This window comes from Ctenopharyngodon idella, chromosome 13, assembly GCF_019924925.1.
Source record: "Ctenopharyngodon idella isolate HZGC_01 chromosome 13, HZGC01, whole genome shotgun sequence".
NCBI classification, from domain to species: Eukaryota; Metazoa; Chordata; class Actinopteri; order Cypriniformes; family Xenocyprididae; genus Ctenopharyngodon; species Ctenopharyngodon idella.
The window spans coordinates 8,310,185-8,333,826 of record NC_067232.1 but is presented as its reverse complement, the minus strand read 5'-3'; the positions used below and the strand labels follow the sequence as shown (position 1 = coordinate 8,333,826).

Sequence of the window (23,642 nt, the reverse complement as noted above, 5' to 3'; positions counted from 1 at the left end):
GGATCACGTCATCATCACATAACATACTAAAGGACTGAAAGTGCTCAGTTTTTGCTACCATGTTGTCATCAGTTATTTTATTGCTGTTGTGAGCTATAAGAAAGAAACATTAAAACGAGTCAGTTTCGGTGGCACTGCGGAAGTCCTTAAAATTATCTGTATTACGCCTCATACCCCGTAAGTTGTGCCACATTCCAAAAGTTATTATCCTTCAAGATTACACGTTATAGCTAACGTATTCTCATGATATTGTACTCTATCATACACATGTTGATCCATTTCCTTTAAATTTGTCCAATGTTGATTTTTACACTTAAATAATTATTGAGAAAAAAACAGGCATTACTTCGGGCACCACAAATTCTTGGGTCCTTCTGCACGTTGTCACTGAGAGGAACTTGACCTCCTTGTCATCATAGGTTCTGGGACTGTTGCTGTAGCTAAAATGAAGTTATCAACACTACGTTTATAATATGAATTGTGCTAATGTCAGTTATTATTATTCTGTTCAGCCAGCTGCACTTGATTAACGGAGGCTAAAAATGTCAGTAAATCGCTGTATTTACTTGTTGTCGCGTTGCCACATTCGATACCGGGTATGTGCTAGCACAAGCTTCTCCACTGCTACAGTAGCAAACAACACTTCACTGCATCCAACAAAAAGAACGTCGGAAGAATTATCCAGGAGACATTCATCTTCAGACAGTTCATCGAGACCCCTGGACACATCACTGTTTGTACCGCTCACTGTCAAAAGTGATGAAGCCTGGGATGGGGCAATCGGCGCCGAGCTGACGCAACCGCTGGACAAAAGTATGTTATTAGTATATTATATAATCGCATTAGCGGGTTACATATCTAGTGAGAAGCCATTATGTTCTGGCCTGGTGTTTTTATAGATGACTCAATTAAAGATCTGGACATTTTTGGTGAACTAAGGTTATTGCAACAGAAATACAATTTGATCTTTGTTTATCTACCTTTTTTAACAGGTGAAATTCTCAAAGTACTGAATAGATTCTACAAAAGGAAAGAGATGCAAAAACTGGCTGCTGACCAAGGACTTGATGGTAAGAATCATGGACCATGATTATTATTACATGATCTTACATAATTAACATTGGTCAACCATGATGGTCACATTGTGCCCATCTAAAAACTATACACATAGCAGTAAGTCAGGGATACCATTGTGTTTTGTTTGTTACAAAGCATTTTTGTTTGTTGCATCATTGCATCATCAAAGCATCATTGTTTATTTCTCCAACAGCCCGTCTCTTTCATCAAGCATTTGTCAGTTTTAGGAAATATGTGCTGGAAATGAACTCAATAAATGCTGATTTGCACATCATTCTTAATGACATCTGCTGCGGAGCTGGTGAGTATTTACTTCAGACATTGAGTTGACAATATTCATACACTGTAAAACAAAACAAAAAAAATCTGTCAAATTTATGGTAAAAAAAAAAAAAAAAAACAGCAGCTGTGGTTTGCCAGAACTTTACCTCAAAAATAATGGTAGCAATAATTTAGGTTTTTTGTATTAAACTTAAATTTACAGTAAAAAAAACTACTAATGTTAATATACCAAACAACTGAAGTACTAAAATCTGTTTTGTACATTTATAAAACTCTAACAACAACCAAAAACACTGAAAAAGCTACATGATTAATCTTAAGTTCATCTCAAGTAGCTTTTCCACAAGCTGAGGTATATATAAATAGGAGGTGCATACAGTGTCATACAAATACAAAACACCATCATAGTAACACACGACACTAAAATAACACAATAAACATTAATTTAACAACATAAGATGTAGCATAAAACCCTAATGTACGTAAGAAAATTAACCATATTTTACTGTAAAAATACATAAAATGTTTTTTTATTGTATATAGCTAGTAAACTGACTGTTAACCAATCAGCAGGTGTATACCATATCATTTTTTACAGTCTTTTACTGTTAAAATTACAATTATTTTTTTTTACAGTGTAAGAGAACCCATCTACATAATCTTTCTTTCCCTCATTTCAGGGCACATAGATGACATTTTCCCTTACTTTATGAGACATGCCAAACAGATTTTTCCCATGTTGGACTGTATGGATGATTTACGCAAGATCAGTGACTTACGGGTCCCAGCAAACTGGTAATGAGAGTTTCATCCACTGATTTTACTCATCTGCACTTACTAAAGTTTTCTGACACACTACCGTGAAATAAGGCTGCACCGATACCAATACCAGTATCGGTATCGGGCCCGATACCAAGCTTGTGTACTTGTACTCGTACTCATAAAAATACCCCCGATACCAAAGACCGATACCTCGCGTGACGTAACTGACAGGATTTTCCGTGCACAGAGACACCGGCGGCAGCAGCAGCAGAAACAATGTCAGCCTCAGGGGTGTGGAAATACTTCAAATTAATGATGACAACCCACACATTGCATGCTTTCAATCACAACTTGTTATCAATTAGTGAAGGCGGAATCGCGCTGAATGACACAGACCAGAAGCGCTCTCTCTCGCGTGCACGCTCTCTCTTTCTTGCGCGCGATCAGTTCTCCTTGCGCCTGAATGGTCAAATACACACATAGTTCTCAAAATGTCCATCAGAGTATCTCACGTAAATACAGTCGGTTATGGCTTAAGTCGACGTAAACATTTGGGTGAAAACAGGATATGTGTCAGTATCCATGGATTCGGTCTTAAAGGAACCGTAGCCTATATTTGTCATTAATGTTAATAAAACAACAAAAGATGTTAAATAAATGTATACATGGTAAATAAACCTACTGTATCTGAAAAACAAGTTTATTTAATTTGTATCTCTATAGTATTTGTTGTATTGTTTGTAATTTGTTTGTAAATTTCTTTTTATATAACAATTATATATATTGGTAATTATGCCCTTTGAAGGTTATTGGACACTGTAAAATTTTTGTTCTTTAAGTTTGTGACAAGCACATAACTTTTTCATTAGAGTAATAATAGTCTCACTGTGTTGTGCTTGGAAAACTGCAACATCACCAAAAAAAATGAAATTTTTAAATGAAATTAATAAATGTATAGGTATCAGTACTCGTACTTGGTCCTCAAAAAATGGTATCGGTGCATCCCTACCGTGAAACAGTTATTACAGTTGTTAGTGTTTTTACCAATGCAATCTTTTGAACATTCTAAATGTGTGTTACAGGTATCCAGAGGCCAGAGCTATTCAAAGAAAGATTGTTTTTCACGCAGGACCCACCAACAGTGGTAAGACCTATCATGCCATCCAGAGATACCTTGCAGCCAAGTCTGGAGTTTACTGTGGACCTCTAAAGCTACTGGCCCATGAAATCTATGAGAAGAGTAATGATGCAGTGAGTTTCATTCTTTAGACTTCTTAATGTAATTACACATTAGTTGTGAATATTAGAACCACTATGTATGGTTTCCCATTAGGGAGTGCCATGTGATCTGGTGACAGGAGAAGAGAGAATATTTGTTGATCCAGAAGGAAGACCGTCTGGCCACATTGCCTCTACAATAGAGATGTGCAGTGTCACAACTCCATGTGAGTATGGAGAACATGATCATTAAATGTGAGAATACTTGTTGAGTGTTAATAGTAATCTTAAAGGGCTATATGTAGAATTCAAAAACCCATGTTATTAGCGACACTGGTGGGCGTTAAGTGAACTGCAGCCAGCAACTTTTGCTTGTGCTCGCACTCGCACTCGTGCGGACATAACATACAAGAGACTGAACGTGATTTAAGACCCTTATACACTCACAGCAAAGTTCTTTTTCATTCTTTGCTTAGAAGTTAAAAGAAGTGTGAAATACCTTTGCAGAGATATACTGTTAACGAAAATGCCGCCACCCACGTTGCTGAGAGCTACGTTTAAAAGGATGTTAATATGTGCTGTGCTTTCCTCTCAATAACAAAATAAACACACAACAAAAATGACCACAGTGAGAAAGCAGCAGTTAAGAAAGCATCTGATCATAGCAATGTGGATGTTTGCACCAGCTCTGCAATTCACCGGCATCATGTTGACAGATGAGGTAATTAAAATTACACAGTTATGATAGTTTGATTATAAAGTATATCTGGGACTATAGACTATATAGAGATCTGGCTATGTGAGACTATAGATTGAACTAATCCCTTTTTTTTTGCATGACACATTGACATTACAGTACAAAATGGCTCTTTTGGCATTATATCCTGAACATTGCAAGCTTTTGTTTCATGTGTCATAGGAAGAGAGACTCTTGGGAATGCACGTAAATGTCACATCTTTTGATTTTTCCCGGCAAAAACGTCCTGAGTCCTTCACATAAAAATCAATCTACAGGCTTTCATAGACAACATAGAAAGTTGGGGAAGGTCTCATTTTTAAGTTTCGATACAAGCTGTTCACACATTGGCAATTAAAAAAAGGCGATTAATACATGAAAATTCTTACATATAGCCTATTTAAGCAATCAAATATACAAAGAAATATTAAATATAAATAAATATTAAAAATAAATATATTGTTTTCTGTGTAACTTGACTGTTCATTAATCATACATTGACTATAAGCTAACTTAAGCTTTTGAAAATTACTGTATAAATAAAACATTATTATTGTTTGAATATTTTGTTTAGATGAAGTGGCTGTCATTGATGAGATTCAGATGATAAAAGATCCTTCCAGAGGGTGGGCTTGGACCAGAGCTCTTCTTGGTGGGTTGACTTTGGCAAATCAGCAGAAACACTATTTACACATACAGTGGGGTCTCAGAAGTCTGGGAGCATATTAATTATTTGTGATTTTTTTTTTTAAGCATGTAAAACAAGTTTTAGGATTTATTTTTTTTAAACTCGGTTATGAAAAAATAAATACAAAATGTATTATATTCTAGGTCACTAATTAAATTTATGCAAATTCATGACCTTGACCAAGAAATTCTGAAATTCATCAAAAAAATTGGTTCTTTTCACCCAAATCACTATATATTGATAATATCATTTGTAATGAGAACAAATATATTAAATGGGTAAACCATCCGAATTAGAAGCATTTTCATTCGTGGTCTTGTTTTACACTTTTGAACCCCATTGTAGCCTATTTATCTCTTTATTTTCTCAGTTGGATTGTGCCTGCTCATATTAATCTTTAGTTTCAACTTTAAATGCCTGCTACTTTACAAATATTAAACTCACAGACTATGCAAATTTTGGTCATATAGTTCCATATAAATGTGTTGAATAAGGTATATTAAAGCATGCAGATGCAGATCTGAAGTTTCTCTTTCTGAATAGGTTTGTGTGCTGAGGAGATCCATGTGTGTGGAGAAGCTGCAGCAGTTGAATTTGTCACTGAACTCATGTTCACCACTGGTGAAGAGGTTGAGGTGAGTCTGGGAGATACAGAATTGTTGGAAACACTACTGACTGCTTAGTTATTGCAAAGTAAATGCAAGTTAATATTTATTTTGCCTGTGTAAAATTCTGTTGATGCTTAATTTTGTCTATTTGTCTTGAAGTTACAAATATTTCAATGTTTGCCTAATGGTGTGAGATATTGAGCCCATTAGTGTGATTTAACATAGATGCTCTTTTTTTTTTTTTTTGCTGTCTTTAAGGTACATAATTATAAGAGGCTGACCCCCTTTTCAATCTCAAATCATGCAGTGGAATCATTAGATAACCTGAAGCCTGGCGACTGCATTGTGTGCTTCAGCAAAAATGACATCTACTCAATCAGCCGACAGATAGAAATCCGTGGCCTGGAGTGTGCCGTCATTTATGGCAGCTTGCCCCCTGGTAAGATTCACATGGTACATTTACGATCTGGTTTTTGTTTATTGAACTGTCTGTATTAAAGGGATAGTTCACCCAAAAAAGAAAGTTCTGTCATCATTTGCTCACCCTCAAGTTGTTCCAAATCTGTATAAATGTCTTTGTTCTGTTGAACACAAAGGAAGATATTTTGAAGAATGTTTGTAAGCAGGCCGCTTTGGGGCACCAGTGACTTCCATAGTAGGAAAAAAAAATACTATGGAAGTCAATGGTGCCCCAAAACTGTTTAGTTTCCCACATTCTTCAAAATATCTTCCTTTGTGTTTAACAGAACAAAGAAATTTATACAGGTTTGGAACAACCTGAGGGTGAGTAAATTATGACAGAATTTTTGGGTGAACTTTTCATGGCCTCCAGAATATTTTATTCTATGAATATCTAAACAATATATCAAAAGAAAGAACAGATTCTATACTTTTAAACAACAAAAAAATGTTTTATTCTAGCTTCATGTGTTCTTACTTGAATGTCGACAAAGACTATAGAATAACACAAGACGCGTCACTCGTATTATTATGAATGGGAGAAAGTGCAACGGGCAATATGGCGGAATAAGTCCCGCCTTCTAAATAAGAGCCAATCGCCGATTGGTAAAGTCATCGCGTCACTGCAGCGGCCATTAGAAGCTCCAGGTTCTATAGAAACAATCAGACGCGTGCCTCCGAAATGAGACACGAGACGTGCATTTAGGACTGCGCATGCGCATTAGCTTGATCCAGCCTGGAAAATACCGTTTTTTGTCATGAATCGAGCATTTAGTAACAAAAAGTATGAGACAGTTGTTGTCAGATTTCATTGGTGATTTCAAATATGAAATTTATTCGTAAGATTGTCGAACAGTTTTGGAGAATTTGATGTTTCCCCATTCAAAGAGATAGGAGCTGCACTTGGATGCCCGAGAGGCGTTTCAAAGATGGCCGCCGAGTGAAATGACTTGTCTTAAAGGGACTTTGATGTCGATAAGTTTCATTTAAAAAAAAAAAGCAACATTTTGAACAAAAAGCTGAGAAAAGTGTGATTTTTTTTTTTTTTTTTTTAAAAAGACTACAATGTTAATCAGCAATGCTTTTATTGCTTGTTTCTGCTCTTTTTTGCCTGTGTTTTGATCCAGAGATTCTCTACTCTTTCAGAAGTTGTGTAATAGCGCTCTCTACAGTATAATGCTAAAAACATGGGAAGCCAGAAAATTTCTTCAGTGGCGGAGAAGCGTTGTCTCATAAATTACATAAATTTCCCTCAATGAAAGAGTTAATATCATATTGCTGTCCCGTCATTTCATCACAATAATTTCACAATAATTGGGGTTTCATTTTATCTGGAAACTAAGCTAACATTTTGATTGGTCAACAGGCACCAAGTTGGCACAAGCAAAAAAGTTTAATGATCCAGACGACCCTTGCAAAATCCTTGTTGCCACGGATGCAATTGGAATGGGTTTGAACTTGTGAGTAACATCATACCAGTAACCTTATCTTCCTTCTCAAACTTTTTGATTAAAAGAAAATAATGGTTCTGTACTTCCTTTAGGAGTATTAGGAGAATCATCTTTAACTCTCTGGTAAAACCCAGTGTGAATGAGAAGGGGGAGAAGGAGCTGGACACTATTTCCACGTCACAGGCACTGCAGATCGCTGGTCGAGCAGGACGCTTCAGCTCTGTGTTTAAAGAGGGTGAGGTCACGACTATGCTAAGAGACGACTTGACTGTTTTAAAGGAGATTTTGGGGAAGCCTGTTGACCCAATTTCGGTAAGGCTACATTTATCTATTATAAAAGTAAACAATTTATGTTGTTTGGAAAAAGATTTTATCATTTGTTCATTTTTCATCTCAGATGGCAGGATTACACCCCACAGCGGAACAGATAGAGATGTTTGCCTACCATCTTCCCCATGCGACTCTCTCAAACCTCATTGTAGGTCTAAATATTTTTCTTACATAATAATTTTACTGACTAGTAATCATCATCATTTAAAACACTCCGTTTCTGTTCTGCTCCTCTGTACAGGATATATTTGTGAGTCTCGCACAAGTGGATGGACTTTACTTTGTCTGCAACATTGATGACTTCAAATTCTTGGCGGATATGATTCAGCATATCCCGCTGAATCTGCGTTCCCGCTATGTGTTCTGCACAGCCCCCATCAACAAGAAGCAGCCCTTCGTTTGTACATCATTTCTCAAGGTGAGCGCAATAATCTGACTAACCACCTGACAGCTCAAAACCTGAATAATTTACAGTGGAAAACGGATTACAGAGGAATAATATAAAATGTAGCCATTTGTCCTTGAATATTTAGTCATTCAATTTGGTTTAATTTGAAATTATTTATAATACGGTGGAAATATTGTGGAAATTGTGCTTACATTATCACTGCAAAGTTTTCAGAAAACTTGGAAATTTCAGGGAATGCTGATTTTTCAGAAAGATGGAAATTAATACAATTGTAAAAAGTCTTTTCTATTATGATATTTTATAGAATTATTTAAAAAAAAAATCCTTGCCTGGATATCACAAACAAATGAAAAATTCATGGATATTCAATTGAAAAATGTTGAGGAATTATATTAGTTATAGCAGTAGCTAATAAGAATTTAATAATTTCATTTGTTTTATTCATTTTGTTATATGCTTTTGTCATTTTTGAGGGTTTTTTTACTTTACAATAAGATTCCATCAGTTAAGACTGGTTAATGTATTAACTAACATTTACCTAACAATGAGCAATACATTTGTTTCAGTATTTATTAATCTTTTTTTAATGTTAGTTAATAAAAATGTTCATGTTAGCTCAGGTCCTTTAAAATTAAACTGATACAACTTATTTTAATAATGTATTAGTAAATGTTGAAATTAACATCAAATAAGATGAATAAATTCTTTAGAAGTATTTTTCACTGTTAGTTCATGTTAACTAATGTAGTTAACTAATGTTAACAAATGGAACCTTGTTATAAAGTGTTATCTTTTTTTTGTATAGCTTTCATTTTTATTTCAGTTTTAGTCATTTTAGTACCTCATCTTAAACTTATTTCAGTTAGCTGCCAAGGCAGTATTTCTCATTTTTAAGTTTTTCATCTAATATTTATATTTTATTTCAGCTTTATTTTAATTACTGTAAATGATATTTAATATTTCTAGTTTTAGTTCACTATAGCAACACTGTATAATATTAATGGTATAATAGTATATTTATATACGCTGTAAAAATCTGTTCTCTGTAGTTTGCCAGACAGTTCAGCAGAGACGAACCTCTGACATTTGACTGGGTGTGTCGACATATGAATTGGCCCGTGGCCCCTCCCAAAAACATCAAGGACTTGGTTCACCTGGAGGCTGTTCATGATGTGCTGGATCTTTACCTTTGGCTCAGGTTTTTTTTTTTTTTTCCTAAAGATGAACCCAAACCATCTGTATATATTCAAATTCTAGCATTAAATCAGAGAGCAATAAATAAAACTATCCCTTTTCCAATGATGTCATCTATAATTTGAATCCTCTTGGACTGCTTCCCTCTTTTAGCTATCGCTTCATGGACATGTTCCCAGATGCTAACCTCATCCGTGAGATTCAAAAGGAACTGGACGGAACCATCCAAGTTGGCGTGCGTAACATCACGCGGCTTATCCGTGCCACAGAGAATCAATCTGCCGCTGCAGAAACCTCCGTAAGACTTTCTGATTCAGGCACGCTGCCGCTGAGGAGGGGACGAGCGCTAAAGGCCCATAATCAAAGAAAAGAGCTCAGGCCGACGGATTCTTCACTGAGCTCAAGGTTGTTGCGGGATGGACTACTGACAAAAGAGCTGTTAGAGCAGCTTCAGAGAGAATGGGTCCAAAAGCAGAGCCAAAATGGAGATGACTCCGTTTCAACAAATAAAGGGAAAAGAAAAAAAAAGTGAAAGCTAACATGGTGTAAAACTGACTTTTCTGGACTTTTAGAAGATCAAAAGAACAATATTGCTGATGCTCTGAACTCGATGTTATGGTTGTCTCCATTTATGGAGCGCATGACATCTATCTCACTATAAAACTTTGCAATTTTCATGTAAAATCGAGTGTCAAAAAGAGGACTGTACCACCCACTTTTAGATGTTACAATAAAATTATATTGATATTTTTAATGGCTCTCCATTGCTTAACCACAGAAAAATGTTTCTTCGCCAGCAGAATGTGATTTTAAAAATGCAGAAAAAGAGATAATTTCAGGTTCCTATTACCCAAAAAAGTAAAGCTGCATATAATCTAGATTTCTTGTCAGTCCATTCAACCTGTAGTTGAAAAACCAATAATTTGTATTTACCCTCTTCTATTTTTAGCACGGTTATGCAGTCTGATGTTATTTTAGGAAAACTACTCAACCAATGAAATACTAAAGTTGAAACATGGAGCGATTTCATCATTGTACACCTTACTGCAACAGCCTTGTACAGTTGAGGGTAGTGTAAGGGTCAGCTTAAAAAAAAAATCAGTGCAAATCAAATTGTCATGTTACAGGTTTACTTTAAAAGGTTTAATTAATAGTAATTTCCTTCTACCGATAGGGAAAAGTTAAACTGACGTCAAATTTTTGTTTTTCAAAGGATTATCTATATTCTCAGAAAATTATTCAGGTCAAGCTAAGGATCATGCATGTTTTTATTACCTTTTATAATTTTTTTTTTTTTTTTTTTGGCAACACCTTTACCATATTTTGGGACTTGTCTGAATATGGTTTAAAACTCATGTTTTTTGTTTTGTTTTGTTTTTTTTAGTAATAAACATTTAATAAAAATTAAACTTCACTAATAATAATGTAATAATAATAATATATTGATGAAATTCTAGGTTAAAGGTTGTAAAAAAATTTTTTTAAATACACCAGTATGGGTAATGTCTGCGGATTTTATCCAAACAAATCAGTAGGAGCTAATTTGCCTCCAAATTTTGGCTTGTTTAAAACTAGCTTTCATGCAATGTAATAGTGAACAATACCATATCTAATTGTTCTCTTCCCAAAGAACATATAATTTTATTTATTTATTTTTACTATTATTATTATTTATTATTATTATTAAGTATGGGACTACCGTTTGTGCCCTATTTTTAAAAATGACCTTATGGCAATTAGGACAGTTTTGTCTACAAATTGATATATTATTTTACACCATTGTAACCATCCACTAAAATGGAACAGCTGATACCATGATTTTTCAGGTAATGCTGGGTCATTTTTTTTTCGGGATGAATGATTCAGCAAAGAAGTGAAGTGTTAAAAATGTTTGCTAGATCAACCTGCTCAGTGTTTGCTAAAGGCCCCAGTTAATCTCAGTCTGTTACTATAGTAACTGCATTAGCTGAATGCCTGAGCAACATCTTAATCTTTGAACATTTTCCTTTTGGTTTTAGAGCCTGTAATATTGTTTGTGAATTTGTTGCTATAACATCAGCACATTTAGGTTATGTTTAATACCTTACAGTTACAAACCCAGACGGCCTGATATTGTCTGGGCAGAAATACCCTCTCATTGATCTTGTCAGCTCTGTCCTGGTGACTGCAGATAAGGCATTTAACATGTTTTTTTTCTCACTGTATCTTTAACTTTCTTATGAAGGATTTTTACATACTGAACCTCGAACCGAAAAGAAAGGGCTCTTTTGATCTATTGTTTCGCTCATGATTGTTTTAAGGTGCTCCTGCTGTTGGAGTGAATCCAAACACATTGCTAGGAGAGACTGGAGAGCAGAGGGGCTGGACGAGGCTTATCCATTAATTATTTAGCCGTGAAAGGGGAGGGAAAAGCAAGTGCACAACTCTGGATTAGTGAAATACAAGCTCAGAAGAAAAGTTTCTCTCAGTCATACCAGAGTCACTCCTGAGGATTCAGGGGGATTTTAGGTACACATTTAAATCTGATCATTAATTTTGTTTTTCATTAAGTAAATCACATTTTATCTGAAGTCACCACCTGCTTCAGGAAGTCAAGATGTTTGCAGTCCATTTGCTGTCCTTTTACTTCTCGAAGCTCCAGGAGGATCAGATCAAGAAGGTAATTGTTCATAAACCTCTATACTTGTTAAAATGTGTCTTTAGACAAACTTCCCATCAGAAGATTATTATAATGATAGTTTCTACAAAATAATGCCCTGTATGTCTTGATAAAGTATCTGTTTTTATTCACTTCTCTTTGTTAATGTGTCTGTGATGTTCTGTTTTGTGATTTTCTGAACTGACAGTAAGAGTCTAACTCTGTCAGTGTATTGTCAGATGTTGCCTGGTGTTGATGATGAATGTGATTTCACCGTGGCCAGTGGAATCATTAACTCCTCTCACACATAACTTTTGTGGGCAGATAACAGACAGCATGAGGAGAAAGGACCTTGACCTCCTCATCTACATTTATTGAACTGATTTTCATCTCCATGAAATTTCACACCTTGTTGTGTGCCGTAATTTAAATAATGACTATTTTGTTGTAGCTTATTGATGATTGGCCTCTTTTTTGTTATTTATTTATTTATTTATTTTTACAAATATTTTGTTTTAACATTTTGTTTTGTATTTAATCCCCCCTTCTTTCAATAGTTTACTATGAACTATCTATTATACATTACCAGTTAAGGGTTGGCCACACCTACTCGCTCTTTATTATTACTCTTTACTAAGTCATCAAAGCGATAAAATAACAAATGGAAGGATGGGAATTATAGGGAGCAAAGGTACGTCCTGGGATGCTTTTTAAGCAGTACTAAAGAAGTTCCTTTCCAGCTAACAAAAACATGTTCTAAGAACATTTTGCTAACGTTCCCATTAAATAATGAAAATGTTATTTCTGAATATTCAAAATGACTAATACTTGAGACTGTGTCATTTTATAGCAGTATAATTTTTATCTCCAGAAACACGCCTACATTATCTTTCATTACGCCATATAATTGCATTTATCACTGATAGTATTAGTTTTATATTGCTTGGTCAATTTATGTTGTCATTCCTTCAGAATGTGTTGAAGTACATATTTTTTATTTCTCAGTATTTTGTCTATTTATCTTTTGTTTACCCTTTTATTCAGTCACTTATTCAATTCAATTCACATTTATTTCTATAGCGCTTTTCACAATACATATAGTTTCAAAGCAGCTTTACAGAAAATGCGTGTGTCTACATTACTTATTCCCAGAACTTATTCCAGTATTCCAGTATTTTGTTTCATTGAATGTATGTAATAACAAAGCGTAAAGGAAACATAACGCTAGGCAACAGAAGAGAGCTCAAAGCTTGCAGTGTTTGAAATAATTGCGTTTCTCAACAGGTAGACCGATATCTGTATGCCATGCGCCTGTCAGATGATCAGCTGGCGGACATATCATCTCGGTTTCGGCTGGAGATGGAGAAAGGACTGTCAAATGAGAGCAACGCTGCAGCTGCAGTGAAGATGCTCCCAACACACGTTTATTCAACACCCGATGGCTCAGGTACATTGACATGACACATGGTTACTACATGGTACTTTAACCATTTTCACACCAGAAAAAGTTGTAGAACCACTGCATGTGACTAATAGTAAATAATTAAAATCTGCTAATGTTTATGATAGCTTTACATCTGTTCTGTTTTATATGGTTCTCCTGCAGAGAAGGGTGAGTTTCTGGCACTGGATCTGGGAGGTTCAAAATTTAAAGTATTACAGGTGAAGGTTTCAGAAGATGGAAAAAGGAAAGTCCAGATGGAAAGTGAAACTTATCCCATCCCTGAAGAGATCCTTAATGGCAGAGGAACAGAGGTGATTATTGTTTCACAAATATGAGTTATAACAATAAGAAATCCATTGCAGATTATAAACTGTTTCCAGTCTATTATGATTATGTTAATGATAAAATATTGAATTAACTTTGGTGTCAGTTCGCTTAGGTAATTGTTTATGGAATTTATACAAATGCAAATATTGTGCGTATTTATTCATGCATTGTTCATGTGCATTATACGAAGTCAGCTAATCTTGATCTAAGTCACCATAGATAATAACATGAATAAGGGGCAGATTATTCTATTGTCATATTTAAAACCTCTTTATTAAATGTTTTGAATGCCTCTCTTTTCTTGCAGCTTTTTGAGCATGTGGCAGAATCTTTGAAGTCTTTTCTACAGAAACGCCACATTAATCACAAAAGAAAACCTCTTGGCTTCACCTTCTCTTTCCCATGTGCGCAATCCAAAATAGATGAGGTACAACTGAACTCTGACATGTTTATATAAAATAAAGTTTTAATTGGTTCTCAAGTCATTGAGAAATTGAGTGGATGTTCTTGTCAATAAACCAGTGAAATGGAAGAATAGACATTCATATCAGCTGATCTCACTGACACATTTTGTTTGTGTTGACACAGGGTGTCTTACTCTCATGGTCAAAGAATTTCAAGGTGAGGGGTGTTCAAGGGACCAATGTGGTGCAGTCATTACGGAAAGCCATTCATAAAGTTGGGGTATGAATACCATTTTCTTTGCTCATCATTTCCAATGAACAAAATAAGAAAGTAGAAACCAACTGGTGCTACTTCAAGTAGAATTCATAACACAGTAGTCAGCTGGTATTGGTGATTCTTGTTCATGACTTCTACTTGCAATTGAGTTCTTAAAGATACGGTCACATTAGCAAATTTCCACAAGCAAAAAAGCCTCTATTGTCTATTATCAATAGCATAGCAATGTATGAAGCACAGCTTACACAGTCACTTCCAAACCAAGCAGCTTTCCGTTTGACAACATTGCAAATTCATGTAACGTCTGAAACTGCGAAATCTGCATGTGAAAATTTTTCACCCTGACATGAAATTCCAGATCACGTGATTTCCTATTAACGTGATTTTGCCCATAAAAATTTGCAAAGCAATGGTAATTGTGACCGCACCTCAGAGTTCACCAACAGGTTTCCTACACATTTTTCATTTCAGACTTCCATACTAATTTTTCCAAACCTTTCTGTAGATTTTTCAGACAGTATTTAACATAAATGGTTCAAACAGCATTATCTTCAGCATTATATTTGGTATATAGTACAGTCACCTGTTATATTTTTATTTTCTCTTTTTTTTTTTTTTTTTTGGGGTTTTATCAAAGTGATAAATGCTTACACGATGAGAAGAACCTAAAACACTTTATAATCTGCATATATTGACCTCTGACACATCACATGGATTCTGTAACTGTACTTTTCCAAACTGCGTAGGAATCCAAACTTGTACTTGGGAAAGCAGCGAAGTATGAAACTTCTTCACTTGAGCTTGCGTTTCCTGTCTTCCGCATTCACATGCGTAAAAATGGAAGTCAATGGAATGAAAAGTGTAGTGTGACTGCCTGTTAAGAATCCACAGACTACATTTTCTGTTTTGGGTGTGTGAAGGATCTTGACGTGGATGTCCTGGCTATGGTCAATGACACGGTGGGGGCCATGATGACATGTGGATATGATGACCAGAACTGTGAGGTGGGGGTTATTATAGGTAAGACCTCACTGGATACTTTTGGACTGGACAATTTTCTCGCAATAGGTTTAAAATGAGTTATAAACACACAAAAAAATGTATTGCTTCAAAAAGTAGAAGACCTCTAAAACTCATAAGAATCCTGCAAAAGTGAGAAGGCTTGATTTATTGCCGCAATCTGTTTCCTCAGGTACTGGCACTAATGCATGTTACATGGAGGAAATGCGACACATTGATCTCGTGGAAGGAGATGAAGGCAGGATGTGTATTAATACTGAATGGGGGGCATTCGGAGATGATGGTGTGCTTGATGATTTCATCACAAGTTTTGACCGTGAAATTGATGCCGCCTCAATTAATCCAGGAAAACAGCTGTAAGTCCTTATTGATGGGATTAGATTGCTTTAACACAGGGATTCCCAAATCAGGGCCTGTGAGCCAAAGTTTGATTTGGCCCATCATGCCATATCACAAGAGGAGGGGGGAAATATAGGAAACATGCCATTGAAACATATCTTCATTTATAATTTGTGCTTTAACATTTTTGTTATAGAGAATATAAACTAATTTTATTAAAAAATACATTTTAGTATAATGTATTTGTATTACTGCAACATTTACTTTCGGTTTGGGCACCTCTGATTTATTCCACACTTACTAAAGGTTATTCCCAAATGATGTGTGCACTTAACACCATTTTCTTTTCAAGTTTTGTAGTCTATGTATTAACTTTGTAACTCTGTATCTTTGTAACCAGTTTTGAAAAGATGGTGAGTGGGATGTACATGGGAGAGCTTGTGAGACTCATCCTGCTGAAGATGGCCAAAAAGGGTCTACTGTTTCGTGGCCAAGTCAGTGATGCTCTCAGGACCAAGGGAACATTCCAGACCAAACATATCTGCTTGATTGAACAGTAAGATTGCATATTCACGAATATAAACTGATATTAGATGGGTTAAAAGAAGACATATATTTTTCTAACTATGAGGAATTTCTAAAAGTTCTGAATCTTCATGTTTTAGTGATTATTTGAGAATATTTGGAATTTTCCCTGCTAAAAAGATTACCATAATTCAGCATAAATTTCCATGCTGGCTTAATCTGGATTTTGGGGTTTTGTGATAATCTGGTGCATGATAGTCTCAATGGGGTTTAAATGTACATGTTCTAACTGAGAATGTTTCCAGGTATAAAGGTGGTTTGGAGAACACAAAGGAGATTCTGGAAGACCTGGGACTTAATCCCAGTGAAGATGACTGCATCGCTGTCCAGCATGTCTGCACCATTGTGTCCTTCAGGTCAGCTAATCTGGTTGCTGCAGTTTTGGCTGCCATCTTGACAAGGATCAGAGAAAACAAGAAGCTGAAGACCCTTCGGACCACTGTAGGAGTGGATGGGACGGTCTACCGAACACATCCACAGTACGTCAGTTCACCTTCACACGTAAAAACCCAAGGAGGTTTTTAGTATGAAATTGGATTGAAGAAATATTTTTACAATGCACAATATTTAATACTTGTATCTGTATTTTAAAGGTACCCCAAGAGGCTTCACAAGGTGGTCCGCCATCTGGTGCCCGACTGTCATGTCCGTTTTGTGCTGTCTGAAAGCGGCAGTGCAAAAGGTGCCGCCATGGTGACTGCAGTGGCTCAGCGGTTAGCTTCACAACGTAAGGAGATTGATGATACCCTTGCGACCTTCGCCTTGAACTCCACACAGCTCCAGGAAGTGAAGGAGAAGATGCGTGTGGAGATGGAACGAGGCTTGAAGAAAGACTCCCATCCCACTGCATCAGTCAAAATGCTGCCCACATATGTTTACAGGACTCCAGATGGGACAGGTAAAGGGAAACTGCCTACTTACAGCAATCATGGTGTAAACCATACATCTTTGGGGAATTTATTATTTATTGTTAGCACTATTGTTATTTTTATCACTGTTAGATATTATATTATATTATACATCCATTCATTCTTCAAACTGCTTGTCCTATGTAGAGCTGACGGAATGTTGGAGACCATATATTTTATTTATTATTTTGATTTTATTTGTATATTCAGTAGGAAAGATAAATCTTAAGTCTGAACATGATGATAATTGACTCATTAAGAAACTTTTTATACCACTGAATGTTGTTACTTTCACAGAAAGAGGAAAGTACCTTGCCTTGGATCTTGGTGGAACCAATTTCCGTGTGTTGGTGGTTAAGATTCGTACTGGTATGCGGAATTCAGTCCGGATGTACAACAAGATTTATGCCATCCCACTGGAGATCATGCAGGGCACAGGAGAGGAGGTGAGAAACTATGAACAAAAAAACAATCATTTTGGTGCAAATGAATAGATTAGTATCACATATTTAACATCAATGTACTATATAGGGTCCAGAAATGTATCAGTATAACAGTATAATTTTAAGCTGATTTAATTTGAGTTTTTTTTTTTTTTTCTCCAGTTGTTTGACCACATAGTTCAGTGTATCTCGGATTTCTTGGACTATATGGGGATGAAGAACACTCGTTTGCCTCTTGGCTTCACCTTCTCTTTCCCATGCAGCCAGACAGGTATTGATAAGGTAAAAAAACATTTTTCTTGGGTTATCAGAGGTCACTTCAGTTGTCAATATAATTATCATAAAAAGGTCTAAGCACCTTAAAACAAACTGTTAAAGCACATAGACAAATGCTATTCTCAATTGATCGTCCTTGCCATTTGTATCATCTACTTGTTTAGGGAGATCTGGTCTGCTGGACGAAAGGCTTCAAAGCGACAGATTGTGAGGGCTATGATGTTGTGGATATGCTGAGAGAGGCCATCAAAAGACGAAATGTGAGGGGAAAGCAAACATCAAATCACTTTTGCACATGACACTCATTCACAGAGAAGCACCATCATCAATGTTAATGTTCCATTGTCATATAATAAGAGTATTCAGACTTCAGTGCTTATATTTTTTCATAAATTATTATACTCTAGCTTATAATCATCTTATTTTACAGGTATGTTATGCTACTGATGTTTGTATTGGTGTGGTTATGATTTAATTTGCTCTTTCAGGAATTTGACCTTGATATCGTTGCTATAGTGAATGACACAGTTGGCACAATGATGACGTGTGCATATGAGGACCCTAAATGTCAGATTGGTCTTATTGCTGGTAAGTATTAATGTATTTCCGAGGTATTTCTGTGTGGTAACTGACAACCTCACTGCTGATTATAAACCAACACACGCAAAAAAGAAGCATTACAGTATGCAACATGTCAACACATGTATGATTGTTAACTCTACAGGAACGGGCAGCAATGTGTGTTACATGGAGGAGATGAAGAACATCGAGTTTGTGGAGGGTGATGAAGGGCAGATGTGTATAAACACTGAGTGGGGAGGATTTGGAGAAAATGATAATATTGAGGACATCCGGACCAGATATGATCGAGAGGTGGATGAAGGCTCACTTAATGCAGGAAAACAAAGGTAAAGATTACCATTTTTAGACAATTTAGACTGATATTATTTTACGATGGTTGTCTGAACAGTTGTGCAAGACAAATGCAATGCAGGTTTTCTGCATTTGTCCACATGGAGGCAGTATACTATCAAGATTTCCTCAAAGCAGAGGAAGTTTTAGCAACCTGTTGTAATGAACAGTGCCAAAAGCAAAAACAAGTGGCATTTAAATAGCAATAAATTTTACTCCATTTTTTGTGAACATATTTTAATTATCTATTTTAAATCATATTTTTTATAAAAATATATATTATTGTTATTAATATTATTAATAAGAAGAAGAAGAAGAAGAAGAAGAGGAAGAAGAAGAATTTAAAATATATTATGCCTTAAAGGTTTAGTTCACCCAAAAATGAAAATAATGTCATTTATTACTCACCCTCATGTCGTTCCACACCCGTAAGACCTTCATTCATCTTCGGAACACAAATTAAGATATTTTTGTTGAAATCCGATGGCTCAGTGAGGCCTCCATAGCCAGCAATGACATTTCCTCTCTCAAGATCCATTAATGTACTAAAACCATATTTAAATCATATTTAAATACATATTTAAATACATGAACTGATTTAAATATGTTTTTAGTACATTAATGGATCTTGAGAGAGGAAATGTCATTGCTTTGAATGCAGGCCTCACTGAGCCATCGGATTTAATCAAAATATCTTAATTTGTGTTCCGAAGATTAACGAAGGTCTTACGGGTGTGGAACGGCATGAGGGTGAGTAATAAATGACATTATTTTCATTTTTGGGTGAATTAACCCTCTAATGTGTCACGTTTTCCAAATATAAACTAATGTGTTATCCTCTCATTTACAGGTTTGAAAAGATGACCAGTGGAATGTATTTGGGAGAGATTGTAAGGCAGATTCTCATTGATCTCACAAAACGCGGTCTTCTGTTTCGTGGTCGCATCACAGAGAGACTGAAGACCAAAGGCATCTTTGAGACCAAGTTCCTTTCACAGATTGAGAGGTACATTAACTGTCTCTGACATAGAATATATTGATCAGATGACTGATCTCAGCTTCCCAAATATTTTGGCATCTACTGTCATTACCAAAATCTCATATTAAAGGTGCACTTATTCATAATCTCATATTAACTTATTCATGAGCTTATTCATACATATTGTATATACATATACACAATATATAAAAATATAATAGGCATTTGAAAAAAAAAAAACTTCTAACTAGAAGTTAGTGAATAAACGTAACAATGTATTAATTTGACTCATGCTTTGTCTTCTTCCATTTACTTAGTGACCGTTTGGCACTATTGCAAGTGAGGTGCATTCTGCAGAGTCTAGGCTTGGACAGCACATGTGATGACAGTATTATTGTGAAGGAAGTGTGTGGAGCCGTTTCCCGCCGAGCAGCTCAGCTCTGTGGTGCAGGAATGGCTGCTATTGTAGACAAAATCCGAGAGAACCGTGGACTAGAGAATTTGGAGATTACTGTGGGTGTGGACGGCACCCTTTACAAGTTACATCCACAGTAAGTAAAGATTAGCAGAACATTTACTTACATTAGATCAGTGTTGGATTCATATCCTAAACTTGACATGTTGCTTTTCGTGACAGCTTCTCCACGATCTTAAAGGACACTGTCAGAGAGCTCGCTCCCAATTGTAAGGTGGATTTCATCCTATCAGAGGATGGCAGTGGGAAAGGGGCGGCCCTGATCACAGCTGTAGCACGACAGCATCAAAGAGAGAAACAAGAACCTCGCTAGACGCTCAGACTGAGTTTCTCTGAGGGCTACTTTTGGCATTTTAAGAGTACAGGGTTTCTATGAGTAATTATATAGATTTATCAAATGATGGCTCTCATGAAATTTCACTTGTTTGCAGCTTGCATATAAAATTATATTTGCATTATTTTTTATTTTTTTTTGCATATAAAATAAGTGCATTCAGGGACATTGACAGAGATGTTCATTTATTACTTTTTTATTATTATTGTTTTTAATGTATTAATTAGTGCAATAAATATTGTTTTCATGATCACTGTGTTCAGCATCGTTTCACTCTCACTGTACATTGGCTCTTTGAAGGCCTTTTTTCTTGTTGTCCTTTTGTTCAGACTCAGTGAGCGGTTTGCATGGGCAGTCAGAGTGAAAGACTCACAGAGGCCAAACTAAAGGGGGCGGTGGCTGTGTGCAATGGAATTTCATGACAGTATGTTGCTCTAGTACTCTGTGATGCTGTCTGAGAAGCTTGGACACCAAACACCTATTTTTAGATTGTGAATGAGATTTTAGAAATTAATACTTTTATTCAGAAACGATGCATTAAATTGATCAAAAGTGACATTTGTGATGTTGCAAAAGATTTCTGTTTCAAATAAAGTCTGTTCTTTTGAACTTTCTAATTATCAAATAATCCTGAAAAGAAAATGTAGCATGGGTTCCACAAAAATATTAAGCAGCACAACTGTTATCAACATTAATAATAAGAAGAAATGTTTCTTGAGCAGCAAATCAGCAATGATTTCTGAAGGATCTTGTGACAGCTTTGCCATCACAATTTTAAAAATATATTGACATTAAATTGTAGTAGTATTTCACAATATTATGGTTTTGGATTTTTGATCAAATAAATATAATGATCAAAAAAGATTTTTGTCAAACACATTTTTAAACAAAATCCTACTGACCCCAAACTTTTGAACGGTAGCTCTTCAAAATTTCTTCTTTTGTGTTGCACAAAGAAATAAATTCATATAGTTTTGGAACATGAGGGTGAGTAAATGACAGAATTAAAAAAATTATTGGGTGAACTATCCCTTTAAGTAGATGATATTTTAACAAATTCTATCTATGTTGACAACAGCAAAGTGGTAAAATGCTACATATCTAATTTTTAGTTATCTTCTTTGGAAACTTATAGTATATCACTATGTAGGATTAAAATATATTTTTTGACAGATTTTCAAAAAGTGATTTAATAGATCCATGTGGGGTAACATTAGCACATTTCCCTTTTGTGTTCGCTAATTTAAGCTTCAAGGGGATTTAACAAAGCAGTTAAATCAGGCCAGCTCCTGCTCACAAATCCACATGAAGCAGGAAGGGAAAAGTTTACTCATCGTAATCCTTCCCGCTAATGCTAATTAGCTTCTCTGCTGAACAACAGTACGCTGGAGCTAGAAGCCATGCACACCAGCACGTCACCATATACCTGCACAAACCAGCATGTACGCACACGTTCACATGTAAGCTTTACATTCTTGTAAGTGTTTACACTTCTTAGTTTAGCTAAGTTGGCTAACTGAGGGTAAAATGGTAAATGAAGCATAGTAATAATGAGAGACAATTCTCTGGTAACAGTAATGGCAATCTTGATAAAATAATTACATGCTGTGGCATATTGTCTCTCAAGCAATGACCTCTGTACATTAACTTGATGCAAGAAAAAAAGTTATATATATATATTTCATATCAGTAATCAAAATATCAAAAGGACAAGAAATGAGAAACAATCCTTACAACTGGACCCTTCTCAGTGTGGTAGCATTGTTGGGTTATGTAAGAGCACATATTTAATCCAACTTGATCTCAAGGAGCCAACTAGTTCAGCTGACAGAGATTCTCTCTCACACTTTTTAGAGTAACCTACCTGCCTTCAGTTATGGAAAGTGATAAGGTGACTGAAACGTTCTACATCCTGCATCTGTGAAGGTAAAATAGCTGTATTTAGAGAACATTTTGTACTGTTTGTTTTCTTAACAATGTTCTCCCAGGCCCTGTAAATTTCAGCAAAAGCCCTATGTTAATATATTGAGTTGTACATAATACAAATTAAGTTTATTTGTCATTCCTGACATATATATGTATATACAGTAAAATCACAAATCATTTGTCTAGGTCCACAGTGCAAATTCCAGACAGATTAATGACAATTATTTTCAGGCCTAATGCATTTTATGTTAGTGTAAACCATGATCATTTCTTCTCTTTACTTCTCTGCTTCAGTAAAAAAAACTGCATTTTCTGTTGAGGACATGGTATTATCCTACTTCTAAAAGCATTTTAGAAAGCAGCTGTTAATTAACGTTTTTTTTTTTTTCACTAAAATGTCACTAATGATGCATCTTCACCATTATAGCTCCACAGGATTGTCTAACAAAGACAATCACACTTTGTGCTGATTAATCATTTATAGCAAATCTCAGCAGTCAATTTTACATCTATGAGTACTTCAATGTCATATTTTAGGACAAATCTTCATTATTATTATAAACAAAAGTAATGCATTCTGAAAGGTTAGTCATAACTCAAAATACTAGTAAAAATACTATGAAAATAATGTACATCTTATATTTTTAGATACTGGTTTGTCCATGCCTTAAAACAAAGAAAGTAATTTTGAAAATGAGATGAACTGACTTACCAAACTCCCTTCTTTTGCTGATCTAGATCAACCATTCCTCATTATGAGGAATTGTCTACAAATATTAAAGAATGTATATTAAAATGGATCTAAAGTTCTGTTATATTTGTTAAGATCTCTGTCCTTGAACAAATCTGAGCTCTGTCATGGTATCTGCCTTTATGACTTTGCTCATTCATGCATGAACATTCAGCCATCAAAGGGTGTTGTACCCAAGGGGTAGGTCATTTCTGAATATATCAGACATTATTTATTATATTTCCGCTGTAACAGACTCTAAGTAAACACAAACACTTCCAGCACAGTGAGTAAATCTGCCAGGAAGTGATGTCATTATTCCAGTATGCAAAATACTTAACTGCCTGGACATTGTTCCCTTGTAAATGAATTATAATGAATGGTAAACATTTGAATGTGTGCCATACAGTG

At 35.5% G+C, this 23,642-nt stretch overlaps 2 protein-coding genes across 2 annotated transcripts; both read left to right on the top strand.

Moving 5' to 3' along the window:
- The first annotated feature begins 396 nt into the window (after positions 1-396).
- On the top strand, positions 397-9,968 carry supv3l1 (SUV3-like helicase). Its single transcript, XM_051918236.1, has 15 exons — positions 397-813; positions 993-1,070; positions 1,271-1,378; positions 2,040-2,154; positions 3,204-3,372; positions 3,455-3,566; positions 4,650-4,727; positions 5,307-5,398; positions 5,630-5,810; positions 7,197-7,290; positions 7,374-7,593; positions 7,679-7,759; positions 7,853-8,029; positions 9,070-9,218; positions 9,368-9,968. Exons 1-15 carry the CDS (start codon positions 543-545, stop codon positions 9,744-9,746), a joined length of 2,304 nt encoding a protein of 767 aa, XP_051774196.1. The 5' UTR covers positions 397-542; the 3' UTR covers positions 9,747-9,968.
- Positions 9,969-11,653: 1,685 nt separating this feature from the next.
- hkdc1 (hexokinase domain containing 1) lies at positions 11,654-20,825 on the top strand. The gene is made up of 18 exons (XM_051916938.1): positions 11,654-11,873; positions 13,137-13,299; positions 13,459-13,607; positions 13,931-14,050; positions 14,212-14,307; positions 15,225-15,324; positions 15,497-15,680; positions 16,064-16,219; positions 16,494-16,727; positions 16,842-17,146; positions 17,454-17,602; positions 17,762-17,881; positions 18,040-18,135; positions 18,364-18,463; positions 18,600-18,783; positions 19,638-19,793; positions 20,084-20,317; positions 20,404-20,825. Exons 1-18 carry the CDS (start codon positions 11,811-11,813, stop codon positions 20,552-20,554), a joined length of 2,760 nt encoding a protein of 919 aa, XP_051772898.1. The 5' UTR covers positions 11,654-11,810; the 3' UTR covers positions 20,555-20,825.
- Positions 20,826-23,642: the final 2,817 nt, after the last annotated feature.